General features: G+C 35.0%; 1 protein-coding gene across 19 annotated transcripts in view; it reads right to left on the bottom strand.

Moving 5' to 3' along the window:
- BAZ2B (bromodomain adjacent to zinc finger domain 2B) overlaps nucleotides 1-15,000 on the bottom strand; it is a 381,204-nt gene that overhangs the window by 46,364 nt on the left and 319,840 nt on the right. For all 19 annotated transcript variants that reach the window (XM_032409746.1, XM_032409845.1, XM_032409773.1 and 16 more), the window contains 2 exons: nucleotides 3,850-3,990; nucleotides 1,234-1,488 (listed from right to left, as the gene is read on the bottom strand). In XM_032409746.1, the coding sequence (XP_032265637.1) occupies nucleotides 1,234-1,488; nucleotides 3,850-3,990 (396 nt within the window). The remainder of the gene's footprint in view (nucleotides 1-1,233; nucleotides 1,489-3,849; nucleotides 3,991-15,000) is intronic.

Raw genomic sequence — 15,000 nt, 5'->3', positions numbered from 1 at the left:
CTTGTAATCCTTCTAGTCCTTCTTCAAGCCCTAGGTTAAAAGTTAATCTCAGGAAATAAACTGAGGGTTGCTGGAGTGGTGGGGGGGGGGAGGGAGGGGGTGGCTGGGTGATGGACATTGGGGAGGGTATGTGCTATGGTGAGCGCTGTGAATTGTGTAAGACTGTTGAATCACAGACCTGTACCTCTGAAACAAATAATACATTATATGTTAAAAAAAATAAAAAGAAGGTATCAGGAAGGGAAAAATGAAGGGGGGGAAATCAGAGGGGGAAACGAACCATGAGAGACGATGGACTCTGAGAAACAAACTGAGGGTTCTAGAGGGGAGGGGGGAAGGGGGATGGGTTAGCCTGGTGATGGGTATTAAAGGCGGCATGTATTGAATGGAGCACTGGGTGTTATACGCAAACAATGAATCATGGAACACCACATCAAAAACTAATGATGTAATGTATGGTGATTAACATAACATAATAAAAAAAAAAGTTAGGCAGGGAGAATAGTATGTAAACTCATGGGTAGAAATAGTCTATCACACCTTCTTTGACTATAGAGACTATCCTAAGCTTTTCCAGGCTTTATCTAGACATTCTATCAGTAGTAGTGAGGGGTAGGTTCAAGAGCACTACTATTGTGTTCTGGCTGTCTGGTGTCATGGGTTCTATTGCCTGCAATAATAAATGAACAGGGAGATGGAGGAGAAATTAACAGATGCATCTGGAAGCTTCTCACTCTACAATATTATCTATAGCAAGGCTGACCAAAATGTGTACCTTAGTTGAAATTAAGATAAATTTGAACTTATTGGGTATCCACATTAAGAGTCTTCATGTGCTGGTCTATAGGTGCTTTGATCAGCCTCGTTATTCACAGTGATTCAGAGAGAACACAGTATAATTTCAGAAGGCACACATAAGTTCTAACTGCTTTATGAATTATGAATTCTGTTTTGTCTCATATCACATGGGTATTTCTTTAAATCAGCTTGTTTTTTGTTGACAGCTAGAGGAAAAGAATAATTTGGGAATTATCTATATTCTTAGGCTTTATGAACCAGGTTTTTCTAGGTTTGTACCAATTTAACCTGAAGCAGATCTACATTTAACTTTGTGAGATGTGTAGAAAAAAACTGGATCAATCAATACAATCTTCTGCTAATATGCTAAAGCCAGCTAACAATGCACCAATAGTACAAATTAAAAAAAAAAACTTATATTTTGTTTTTTTTTACCTTGTATCCTGTAATTAGACCTGGATCACATACAGCAGCTGAGAGGAGCCTCACAAGCAAGTCTTGTACTTCACCCATGCTGTCCCCTATATTTAGCAATCCCTCTTGAAGAACACTCAGGTTTGGAACATCAATATTCACATCAAAGCCCAAAACTTTACCAAAGTTTCGTAAGAACTGCACCACCATGAGACAGTCTGAAAATGTACTTCCAGAGAGAACAAGTCCTGGAATACGAGGCAACTCTGGCAAAGGCTGCACATAAAACAAAATAATAAACAAATCATTTTAAAGCCATGGTTTTATATCTTCTGAAGTAAAAGAAGTTGCTGTCTTTCTTTTTCCTGCATCATACCAGTGATTTTCCCTCTGGATTGTAAATCCCCCAGGGGCACACAATACCACAACCCCATGGTATTAAGTATAGATAGGCTCTTGAATGCAAGTCACCAACAGTAAATTTTGGTTGAACCCAACATGAACTTAGATTTCTGCAAAAGAGAACACTAATTTTAACTAACTTACATATTGATAAACATTGGTTTATATGGCTGGAGCAAAAATTAGATAACATAAGAAACATTTCAAAAGTACCTTCCTATGGACGTACTTTAGTGGAGTACTGATTTCTTCTAATGATGGAGACCAATTTATATCTCATGCTACTTTGGGAGCTCAGAAACTAACAGTGTGCATCTGTGGGCTGTTTGGTTGGGCATGGTGGCATTTTTGGCTAATGAATGTGGACAAATTACTAGGTCAACATGATCAGAACCCATGACCCTATCAAGAACCCAGTTATACTGCGACTAACAATCTTTAGGTTTCCTATATGTAGCGAAACATTAATACTGAGTTTCAATAAAAAGATTAGAAAGCTGTCTCTTTTGCGCCTTCTCAAATATGTTTACGTATTAACATTTTGATAAACTGTAGTACTAGTTGTCATAAACATTTTAAAAATTAAGTAAATAGGTAATCTAAATTAAAAATATTATTCTACATGAATGGGATTCAATAATTATATCTTAAACTTTGAGTAGAAAAAAATGTGACTTGTAAGTATTTCTATTTCTCTGAATTTGTCTTGTTCAAAAATGTTCCCCTACCCTTCATTTACTGAAATAACTAATCAAATACTTTTTCTACTAATATTGTATGGAAACACAGAACTATGGATAATAGCTGATACCATACAAATCTTTTATGTTCCTTTTGAAAACCATTTAATTCAGAGACTTTTCCTGAACCCTATCATATGCATACATTTCCATATGACTCTAAAAATGTATTTAACAAAGCTAACAAAAATAAGGCTTAAAATCAACATATGTTTGATACAATGCATATGGATTTAAATAAAAATAAAAGATGCAAGGAGATAAAGCTCATTTATGATTAAAAAATATTTGCTCACTATGAGGCTTATTAAATGTGTTAACTAACATATATGCCTATTCTGGGCTTAGGAAATTTTAAACATCCAATTGACTAAAACTAGCATGTATAATTTCATTTTTATTTAAAGGCATTTATGCTAAGTAACTAAATAGAATATTAATATAATTAAATCCTCACTGGAGTATTAAAAGTTTGCTTTAAATACTTTAGAAGAGAGCTTACACAGATTAAGAGACGATCATTATTTGTATATCAGATTAATATGACTTATAAATAAATATAGATGCTATTGATCGAGTATAATAATATATTATTGATACAGTATCATAGAGATGATATGCACCATTAATATAATTTTTGAGAAATACCATCTTCTTAGAGTCAAACATAATAGATTTCTACTCATAAGTATATGAAATCATGCCAGATACCAATATTATTTGGCTCTTTCCAAATTCCTACTTTTATATATTTTAGCCACATTACATGTCTGTGAAGTATGATGGAAGAGAAAACACATATGAAGTACTTTGGTTGGATATACTTCTTGGCTTTCAAGATGATAAGCAGTATGGACTCTGGAATTTAACAAACTGGAGATTGAATCCAAATTGCCACTTATTAGCAGTGTAATCTTGGGCAAGATCCTTAACCTCTTTGTGTCTCAGTTTTCCCATCTGTAAATGGGCATAAATACCAGTTCCCCAGGACTACGGTGAGGATTAAACGAGAGAATTCATCTGAAGCACCTAGCATAGTGCCTGGCATGTAGTAAACATACTCAATAAAAGTTAGCTACACTCACTAAAGCATTGAAGGAGGTTGTAGATTATAAACCTTCACTTATTTAAATATCTACGGGCGTGCGGTGAGGAGTTGCAGCTTTCCGTACCTAAATGCCTGGGAGGAACCAAATGACATATAGAAATCCTATCCATTTCTCTAATTCATCTTTGCAGAGTTCCTCAGTATTTCTACTTCAATTTAAAAAGGTTTACATGCTCCACTTAGGTATTAAGAAGTGTCATTATTGGCATAGGAGCTCTGGAGAGGTTTATTGGTGGCCATCCAGGAAAGGCAGCTAGACCTTGACTTGGAAACCCACTGCTCTGGTTAAAAATAAGAGGCTTTCATAATGGCAACTCTGGCAAAGGAATCAGGTGAGACACAGGAAAAATTAAACTTATTAAAGAAATGTTTCACATGATAAATTACCTTTTGGTCTGCTAAGCACATATCTTCATTAGGCTTCTTTAGTTCCTTTGCCATTTCCAATTCCAATCTTCGTTGCTCTAGTTTACGTTCTTTATTTAATCTTTTCTCATCACGTTTTTCTTGCTTCAACCGTTCTTTTTCCTTAAAAAGAAAACCAAGTCCAACAGACTCTTTAGTCACTGTATGTGTTTGAAAACTCTCCAGTTAAAAATTTAAAAAGTTATCAAAGGGTTATTATTTCCATGAACAGAATTATCTTAGGAGATTTAGGAATAGACTTGGAACTACATAGAAACAATGACTTATTTTCACCCTTTGAGTTTTAAAATAATCTTATGACTGTGTGTGTGTATTTGTATTTTCAATATCAGATTCAACTCAGATTATTCTATTATTCAAAATTTATTCAATCCTTCCCCAGGTTACAATGAGAATAAAATACTTATTAATAAAAGCAGATATATAAAAGGCACATGGGTAATTAAATATTTATAAAATACAGTTAGCTAGTATTAACACAAATTTTTGTGTAGCTCCAGGAAGCAAGGGAGGATTTACAGCATGAATGTGGAAGCAACATGCTTGAATTTGCAAAAGCAGTTCTTCCAATTAACTAGTCTTAAGATAGCACCTGTGACGAAACCAAAATATTATTTGCCACCATAAACAACATTTAAGAGAATGTAAAATGGATTCTGAAGGTAATTCCAAAAGCATTAAAAAAATATTTTCAGTAATGGCAGCAATATGGAAATAATTGTCCTGTCTCCCTGTTGTAGGGGACAACACTCTGCTGGAAGAAGAAGTCAAGAGATTCTCTACAGTTAATAGTAGTGTCAGGACTTTATTGCCAGACCTCAAATACAATTCTAACTTAGATGAGAATTAACAGTGGAATCATTAGGCAGTTCTAACCTATTACCTCACACATTTGACACATTAATGATGGGTTTACTTTTATAAAGCTGGTCATGTCTCTTCATTGATTAAAAATCTTTCAATTTTCTTTATTTTTATCTAAATAAAGTCCAACTCCTTACTTCTGAATTCAAAACTCTTTTTTTTCAATCTTACCTCCCATTTTTGTATTCTATGTAGATTTAGTCAACCTATTTGCTATTCCTGATGAACATCTTATTTCCTCACCTCCTTATATTGGTGCACTCCAAGCAGGAAGGTCATTACTCCCATCTAGTGGATCTTAATCTTATTTAAGCACTACCACCTCCTCCTTAGTACCAATTTCTCTTAATTCTCATAGCTCCAACCTATAATTTTAACATTGCACTTATTGCTTCCTGTATATATTAGCATTTTTGCCCATTTTCTAGCTATCTCTGTTTCAATTACCATGGCAAAAAGAGCATACTGACTGCTGTGGGAGGGCATGCCACAGGGGAGACACAGAGGAGAGGATATTCCAGGCAGCGTAGAGAAAGCACAGTGTATCTGAGAAATTGCTACTAGTGTCAAGAGTGGAGTGTAGGTTGCAGGTTGAACAGTTGCTGAATATTATGATACAAAGCTAGAGATCAGGTCATGAGAGCCTTTTTATATGATATTCTCAAGTCACTTCTCATTTTTATACAACCTCTAAATTTCTGGGTTACTGATTCACACAGACATTTGGGAGGAAAATGATTCAGAAGCTATATTGTGAGATTATTGACACCCAAAAAGTGCTACAATTAATCTTATCAATCATAAACTAAAAGCAGTTTCTGAGGGTCTAATGACATAAAATATACACAATTAACATGCAACATTCCCACAATGCAGTATAGATTTTCAAATCAAATTATCATTGGTAGAACATTTTTTCCCCAGAATTGGATTTTCAGTTTATAAACACATGAATTTTGCTCTAAGAATTCTTCCAAGGAAGAGAAAACATTTTGGTCACTTACCAGAATAATGAATTACAATCACCAACAGAAAAAAACAAATGTCTCTTATAGATTTCAAAGTAGCTGGTGTAAATTTTTCTACCATATAGGACTAACCCAGAATTCTTAATGATGTTCATAATAATAATTACAAAAATGATAATTGAGACTACTAGTCACTAAAAACTGCTGAAAATGGTTACCATTTCTTTTCAAAAAGAGAGAAAGGACATGTGTGACATTAATGCTCTCTTCACTGTGCCAACTTCACTTTTATGGCAATCTGGGGGTACATAATACTTCAAGGATATGCAGACAATGAGTCAGAGTACATTTAACATCATGGGGTAAATATGGCTTATATTCTTGGATACCATTTTTAGCTAGTGATAGGCAATATTTTTTCCAGTTAAAAGCATGGTTATAGTATGGCATGGAGAGTAAAATGACATCAATTTTTAGGATAAAATGAAGATTTCCAAGAAATCTTAGAAATTTGTAGGACCTTTATTACTTAAAGACAAGCATCCATTCTTGTCTTGAAGTATTAGGGATACCTCAAAGGAAACACGAAGTCTCTAAATGTAGTAAATTTGGTGAATTTACTCATTTATTTAATGAACTTTAATGAATTGTATAAGACAAGATAACTCTCAAAGAACTAGAGCTTCTGGGTCCCCTCAACAATCAACTAATATTTAAAATGGTATATAAAGACAGTCACAATCTAGCCCCACACAAGTTTTGGTCTCCTATGTCATGATTCTCAGTGAATTTCCCATGCTCTAGTTATATTGTGTGATACACCTGTGTTGAGAAGACAGTGTAACCAGTTTGAGGCATTGCCTCATGATGAAGATGATGAAAAAGGACAAGGAGGAGGATGGGGAGGAAGACGAGGAGTACAGACAAGAGGAGGAGACAGGGGAGAAGGAGAAAAGCAACAAAGCCAAGACAGGGGCATACACAAGGTGAAAACTGATTAACCCCCTCTTTGCACCTTCCTCCTCTCTGCCCATAGGTCATACTGAGTTACAACACTGTACCTTTGTATACGCCATTTCCTCTGCCTGGAATGCAGAACCTCTCTTCCTTAGCCCAGAAATAAAGGCTGCTTTTATTCTTCTCGTAAGTGCTTGAGGCATTTTAAATATTTCTCTTTTTTCTTTTGAGCTTCCACATAACTTATTATATTATTTATTGCACTGTGGGACAATTATTTGTCTAAAGTTGATCTCTTCCACTTTAGTGTAAGCTTCTAGAGGTCAGAGGAACAAACTTACTCACCTGTTTCTTTATGGACCTATTCAATTCCCAGCAGTACAATTTGCCAGACACTTCAAGGAAGTTTTTAACGATTTTATTTTTCTCCCTATCAAGCCTGTATCAGTTCAACTTTCCTCTCCCACTGGTCTCAATGTTGTTCTTATTTCCAACTACAATAGTTGTCATATGTCTTTAACAGAAATATTTGGTGTGCATATATAAAAATTATTTAAGCATTCATTCATTGGCTGAATGATTAATTCCACAAATGCCATATAAATAACGATAGATTAACATTTGTACTAGTCATTAAACATATTCAATAGCTGGTTTTTTTCTCAACTTTTTTTTTTATTCTGTGGACATAATTGATGTCTTCTATTTTCAATTATACACAAACCTTGTAGCCAAAAGCAGAGTTTAATACATTTATTAATAATATTCAAGTTATATTTGGGAATTTAAAAATATCTAAGATATATTTCTCACATCTACTCCAGCATTATTAAGCTCTTAATCATTTTAACTGCATACACTATGATTTGATGTGTTTGCAAATACACCGTCCCCATATCAAAATTAAATAGACTTATTATCTGGTAATTTTTTCCAGAAACTAAAGTTTAAAGTGGCAGTACTATTTTAGGCCAAATTTGAAGATGTTTAAACTGTGTAGTATTCTCTCTTCTAGATTTGGTATACTGTTTGAAAGAGCAATATTTACCAACTTTTCACCTAAGCCTTTTTTTTTTTAAGATTTTATTTATTCATTTGAAAGGGAGAGAGACAGAGAGTGCACAAGCAGAGGGAGAGGCAGAGGGAGAGGGAGAAGCAGACTCCCTGCTGAGCTGGGAGCTCGACATGGGGCTTGATCCCAGGACCTGGAGATCATGACCTGAGCCCAAGGCGGATGCTTAACCATCTGAGCCACCCAGGCACCCCACACCTAGGCCTTTCCTTGACAAATTAAGTTACCATGCTTGATCCTACACTTAATTTCTGTAATAGCATGGTTTTTTTAAGATTTAATTAATTAATTAATTTAGAAAGAAAGAGTGCATGTGTGCACATGCACAAGTTGGGGGAGGGGCAAGAGGAGAGGGAGAGAGCAGACTCCAAGCACAGTGTGGAGCCAAGGCAGGGTTCAATTCCATGAACTGGAGATCACGACCTGAGCTGAAACCAAGAGTGGAAGCCCAACCGACTGAGCCACCCAGGCACCCCTATAATATTATGTTTTGTTGTTATGTCAAATACTAGGATTTCACAATGGAACTTTCTCGTTTTGTAAGGTCAATTCACAACAAACCTTTGATGTACCAGAGAAGACTTATGAAACCTATCATAATATGAAAGGAATGTTAAAACATATTTTACATTAACAATGGTTAAATTTCAGGGCAATAACTTAGATTGCCTACAAATGACTACAAAATATAGCTCCTGACTATATTTTAGATTGACTGTCAAAAATGACAAGCATTTAGTATGTCTCCTCTTAATTTTTTTGGCCTTCATAACCTCATATTCTCCAGTTTTCTAGATGTAGAAATTCTTGAAGTAAATGAATTCTTGGAATATAAGTCATTTATAATAAAATATCTTTTTAATCATCTTAATCAGAGTAATGGAATTTTCCATATCAAAATATGACTAATATTTTAGTTAAGAAGTCATTTAAATTTCATTTCAAAGTTGAAACACCTTTTGATAGCAAATGCATTAAATTTAGATTATCCTAAACAGCCCAAAATACAGAGGGTGAAATTTTCAAAACCAGTTTTTTACTCACACAAAAAGATTACTTTAGGGGCTCTCAAGGCATAAATGACAGTATTTCCAGAAATCTATAGCATAATAATAAATGTATGAAATAAATTTATTCTATTTTAGAATCATAGAAGTTTAAAAACCAAACAGTGAATGTGGTAGAATGACCTGTTATTGTAAACTTTTACAACTTATCAGACTGCAAAACAAGACATTTTTAAGAGACAATGTTGCAAAGATGCCTTACTTTTTTTGCTTTTTATGATTCTACTGCGTCTCTTAGGTCTTTGTTCTGGGCATAATTAGGAGAATACATTTCTTTTGACAGCAACTTGTACTTAAATTTCAAAGACATAAATATAATTTAAGAGACACAGGTTTACCTCAGAGTGCAGGAAGAATACAAGTATAAATAAGATTAATAATACAAGTCATTCATAGAAGACATATACAAAGATTAAAAGTAATACTGTTTTATGGTAACACTGAATATGCATAGAACAATCAGGGTAATTTTTTTTAAAGGGACTATTTTTACATTTAAAATATTATGAAAATTAAGTTTAAACAAATGAAAAAATTATGAATCACGTGATGAAGAGAGAGACCTTTACATTTTATTTATTTATTTTTAAAGATTTTATTTATTTATTTGACAGAGAGAGACACAGGAAGAGAGGGAACACAAGTGGGGGGAGTGGGAGAGGGAGAAGCAGGCTTCCCGCCGAGCAGGGAGCCTGATGCTGGGCTCGATCCTAGGACCCTGGGATCATGACCTGAGCTGAAGGCAGACGCTTAATGACTGAGCCACCCAGGCACCCCTACATTTTATATTTTAATAAAAATTTTATTTTATAGGTATAATATTTAAAAAGAATAAAACCTCCCAGTTATTGTATTTTCTTAAAATCTCCCAAAGTATTATAGAAGTCTGTACTTACTTTAGATTATGTATCTAATACTGTGTAGAATAGCTGCTATAAATGTCTCCTAAATTAAAATTAATATTGTTAATCATTCTTGAGTCAGATAATCAGAGATTTCAATATACCTAAATTAAATTGATAATAATCTTTCAAAAATTGACTTTGTTTATGGAACATTTAACATTTTATCATATAGTTAATATAAAATCATTTTAGGGGCGCCTGGGTGGCTCAGTCGGTTGAGCGGCTGCCTTCGGCTCAGGTCATGATCCCAGAGTCCTGGGATCGAGTCCCGCATCGGGCTCCCTGCTCTGCGGGGAGCCTGCTTCTCCCTCTCTCTCTGCCTACTTGTGTTCTCTATCTCTCTGTCAAATAAATAAATAAAATTTAAAAAAAAAAAAAAAAAAAAAAAAAAATCATTTTATATGTTTTTAGAGTATTTAACTTTAAAATTAAAGTACATTATAAGTACACTGTATAAATACAACATTACAGGGATGCCACAGAAGTATATTTACTATGTCTTCAACTGAACAATGGGTTTGCTTAAAAACCATCTACGTGCACAATTCTACTTATTTTCATTTTTCACTAACTAATGATTAACATAAATATAGGATTATAAAATAGTCTCATGACTTGAATCATGGATGGGGAGGGGTTACATATTTTTTCTGCTTTCAAATTGTTTATTAGATGACTTCTGAAACCTGAACTACTCTCTTCTATTTTGTGGTTTTGTCTCCTAAAGTGCTGACAGAGTCATTCTGTGATAGCTGTATATTTAACAACCTTTTGTAGTTTATTGATCCTTGGAGGGAGACATAAAAGACTCTGACGATTACTACGGTTGATTATTCAGTTAATAAGAGTATAGTGATTATAAATTTGTGACTGGTGTCGTTTACAGTTCTTATAAATGAAAGAGGAGATTTTGAACTACTTTGTCACATTGCTTTAACCAACCTGTTTCTAGTGCTTAGTAATAATGAAAGCAGATGTGTCTCATATTATATTTGAATTATACTAGGAAATAAGCCTTTTTTATTCATGAGACTAACTATTCTTTCTGACATTTTCTTACAAAAATATTTATGAACTACGATGATATAGTAATGATCCTTTAAAATTAATAAGAGAAATAACAAGGCAATTTATGTAAGTCTGAATATTCTTACTAATTATAGGGTTTTTTTAAAGATTTTTATTCATTTATGGGGTGGGGGAGAGAGCATGAGCAGGGGGGAGGGGCAGAGGGAAAGGAAGAAGGAGACTCCCTGCTGAGTAGGGAATCTGATGCACACACCGCCCCCCCCCCCCCCCCCCGCCCCCCCCCCCCCCCCCCCCCCCCCCCCCCCCCCCGCAATCCCAGGACCCTGGGATCATGACCTGAGCTGAAGGCAGATGCTTAACCAACTGAACCAACCAGGTGCCGCCCCACTAATTATAGATTTATATAACAGAAAAAATACAGAAATTGGGATTATTTTAGTAAAAATTTATTGAGTTAATACTAAATCAGAAAGATCAGTGTAGTGTACACAGAGTAACATAAAAGTGGTGTTTGTATTACCATCTTACTTTGATAGATATGGGGAGGTTCTTGGAATAATTTCAGATATTAAAGGAAATTTTTAGTTAACAAGGTGAAAGCTACTTATTTTTTTAACCTCATTAGTTCTTTAAATATTATTCATAGTATTTTTGTTTACCTTCTCTATTTTTCTTTCTTCACAATCTAATAATTAAATGTTGAAGGTACTGAAAGTTAGAATCAAGGGTTACATATAGGCAAGTTCAGAATTTTTAGTTGGTCCTGCCTAGGTATCATATGGCTTTAACTTTACAATAAAGTTTGTTTTCTTAATAGTTAATAACAGAAAAAAAATTATAGGTAATAGGACATAGAATATGAAGCCAAGATATGCCCATTACAATAGTTACATCTTTTACATGTTAAGTAATAATAAGGAAATGGACAAATACATATAGCAATATTTTGTTAATATTCATAGAGGTGGCACGTTGATACAAAGATTTGGTGAAAGTTTGGATTGCCAGTAAAAACACATGCCTAATTACTCCCTAACTGTTTATACTGTAAATTTTTATCTCTCCGATATGATAAAAAAAATCATTATTATTATTTTTGTTTTTCCTGAAGTATCTAATCTAATGCTGTGCACAAAATAGTAGTTTAAGAAGTTAAAAAAAATAAAATCTTAGTTGATCACAGATCTATAGGTACCATTCAAGAGAGGAACACAATTTAAAATCAGAATAACTGGTAAAATTATCTAGTCTTGTTCACAAGTCTATAGTTATCAGAGGATAACAACATTTTAAGAGCTCAGTTTTACCCGTGGGGTTCTCTTAAACATTCCAATAAAGGATTGCTTATGACATATGTCATTTTAAATAATAGTTCCTTGAATGTCTAACTTTAAGAAAACCATCTAGAGTAAAATATTTTATTATTACATAAAGAAAATTATATAGATAGAAAACATAATAATGTATTCATTCTTTTTTTTTTTTTTAAGATTTTATTTGACAGAGAGAGACACAGCGAGAGGGGGAACACAAGCAGGGGGAGTGGGAGAGGGAGAAGCAGGCTTCCCGCTGAGCAGGGAGCCCGATGGAGGGGGCTGGATCCCAGGACCTAGGGACCATGACCTGAGCCGAGGGCAGACGCTTAACGACTGAGCCACCCAGGCGCCCCAAATGTGTTCATTCTTTAATGATATTTTTATCACCAATTGGTTTAACTGCCATTTTCATTTTAACTCATTCATTCATTCATTCATTCAACTACAATTTTCTAAGCTCCAACTATATACCTGGGTCTATAGTGGTAGACAAGACAGACAAGAGTCCTGTCCTCAAAGATCTTACATCCTGGGAGGAAGCAGACCATAAACAACTGTAAAATAAATAAGATAAAGGAATGGAGTTCCAGAGGTGGGGTATAAAAAAAGGCAAAATTAGGTGTTCTGGGAAGGCCTCTTTGACAAGTTAACATTTGATCTATAACTAAACAACAAATAAGAACCACTCAAATATTTGGTGGAAGAACAGCAATGGTAAAGACCCTCTGTTTAGGATAATAAAAAAACAAAAATGACCGGAATATAGTACTCTTTTAAGAGACAAATTGTATGAGGTAAAGTTGGAGTGACAGGTGGAGGTCAGAGCATGTGGGACTGCTTTGTCATGGTGAGGAATTTGGACTTTATTACAATTGCAAGGAGAAGCCAATGGATAGTGTTAAGATGTAACCTGGTTTACTTTCTGAAAAGATCACTCTGGCTGCTCTGTGGAGAACACATAGGGAGTGCTGAGGAAAACAAGAATGAAAACAAGGAAAGGGAGGTTCAATTATTATGCTTTATGTTATTACTTTATACACACACACACACACACACACACACACATTTTTCTCTTTTTTTTTTGTTTGTTTAATATTTTGGCATGGTTGCCTTGACATTCCTTTCCTCTTTTTTTTTTTTTAGATTTTATTTATTTATTTGAGAAAGAGAGAATGAGAGACAGAGAGCATGAGAGGGAAGAGGGTCAGAGGCAGAAGCAGACCCCTTGCTGAGCAGGGAGCCTGATGCGGGACTCGATCCCGGGACTCCAGGATCTTGACCTGAGCCAAAGGCAGTCGCTTAACCAACTGAGCCACCCAGGCGCCCTTGACATTCCTTTTCTAATTACTTAATGCTTGATGTGGGCAGCCCAATCAGGAATGTGTATTGCCTCAATATAGGTGCTTTCGTTTTTAGTTCCTTCTCACTTTATCTGATACCTAATTTTTATTTTTTGAAGTACTTCAGATAGAAGGCTGAATACTGTGTAGGTTACTCATGTTTCTTTTTTCTGAGGATGAATGAGCTAGGAGAGGGAGAGCTGTACTTGGTTTCTCATATCCCTTTCCAAGTTTTATTGGAACTGATGTACCTGGTTTGCTTTATCTAGTCAAAGGTAAATCTTTTTTCCCATGAAAGGTGCTCTTGGTCTTTTGTGGCTTCTTAGAAGGTTTAATTTTAATTATCTTCATTTATCCTGTGGCTGCTATCTTTCACTCAAACCAGATCTTGCCCACCTCTCTTCAGCAGCTTTTCCTACTCTCCTCCTAGGCAATTGGAAATATGAAAAACCAATGGAAGAGGTCATGCCTTTGGGGCTTTGGGCACCTTTTAATTTTAATTTTAATTAAATCTGGGCATTTACTCTCTTTGATGATCTTACTCTTACTCTTGGGTTCTCCCCTTCTACTAAATTCTAGTATATCTGGAGATATGCTCTGGGTTATTGTCATTATTGTGCCTTTCTTTAGCTTTTCTCCCCATCAGGAAAAATCAGAATGGCATGCCCTGGCTTTTTTTTAGTCCTCTGGAAAGAAGTATACTTGGTAGAAAGGAACTTGTCTCTTGAGGGATTTTCTAGGTATTTTTCCTGAGTTGTTCCTTCAGTTTCCATTGCTCCATATTGGAGGAAATTAGGTTGAGCTTTTAATTAATCCCCTTTCCTACCTCTCCCACTGCCATACTGCTTTTAGAAGGGAACAGAGATAACAGCCACTCCAGTTCTCAGAATCTGTTGCATTTCTTTCTCTGCTTGTCATTTTTCAGAGATTATGGTTATAAATCCACACATAGACTCTCTGTTATGTTAGGTGTAGAGGCTGTCAGTGGGCCTGGATAATTAACAGGTTTGGAAGAAAAGACAGTAAGAAAAATGTTAAGGCAAAACTTCCATGAAATTTAGGAGAGTCACAAGAAGTGATTGCTAGAAGTAGCTTTAGAGGTAATCTATGTTAGTAGTTCCCAACCTGGCTATGCATCTTGCTAGGCCCACTCTACACAGCAAACACATGCAGAGTGATAAGGAACTATAAGCACTGGGTGGCGCTACGCTTTGTTCCAGAAACTTCACACATGCACTCATACAGATATATACCCAGTTAATCATCACTACAAAATGAAATAGGAACTGGTATCATCTCTATTTTATGGATGAAAAATTTGAATCACAGACAGGTGAAATAACTTGCCTAAGGTCATACAGCTGGAAAGCACTGAAACCAGAATTCAAATCCAGGTAACTGGGTTACAGTGTTCAGATTACTTTTTTTTTTTTATGTCCAGGTTCCTAAGCAATATACTTTTGTCTCTCTATATTAGAAATCTATAATGATAGTTTAAGCCAGAGCTGAGGCCAAAATACTGAAATACAGGCCTCTCCAACTTCCAGACCGAACTGTTATTTTTATTAATTCTCATTTATTAAATGTTTATCTC

The sequence above is a fragment of the Phoca vitulina genome, unplaced genomic scaffold (assembly GCF_004348235.1).
Source record: "Phoca vitulina isolate PV1807 unplaced genomic scaffold, GSC_HSeal_1.0 scaffold1, whole genome shotgun sequence".
In the NCBI taxonomy this organism is placed as follows: Eukaryota; Metazoa; Chordata; class Mammalia; order Carnivora; family Phocidae; genus Phoca; species Phoca vitulina.
The sequence above is the reverse complement of the archived record's forward strand: the minus strand, read 5'-3'. Positions and strand labels throughout refer to the sequence as shown.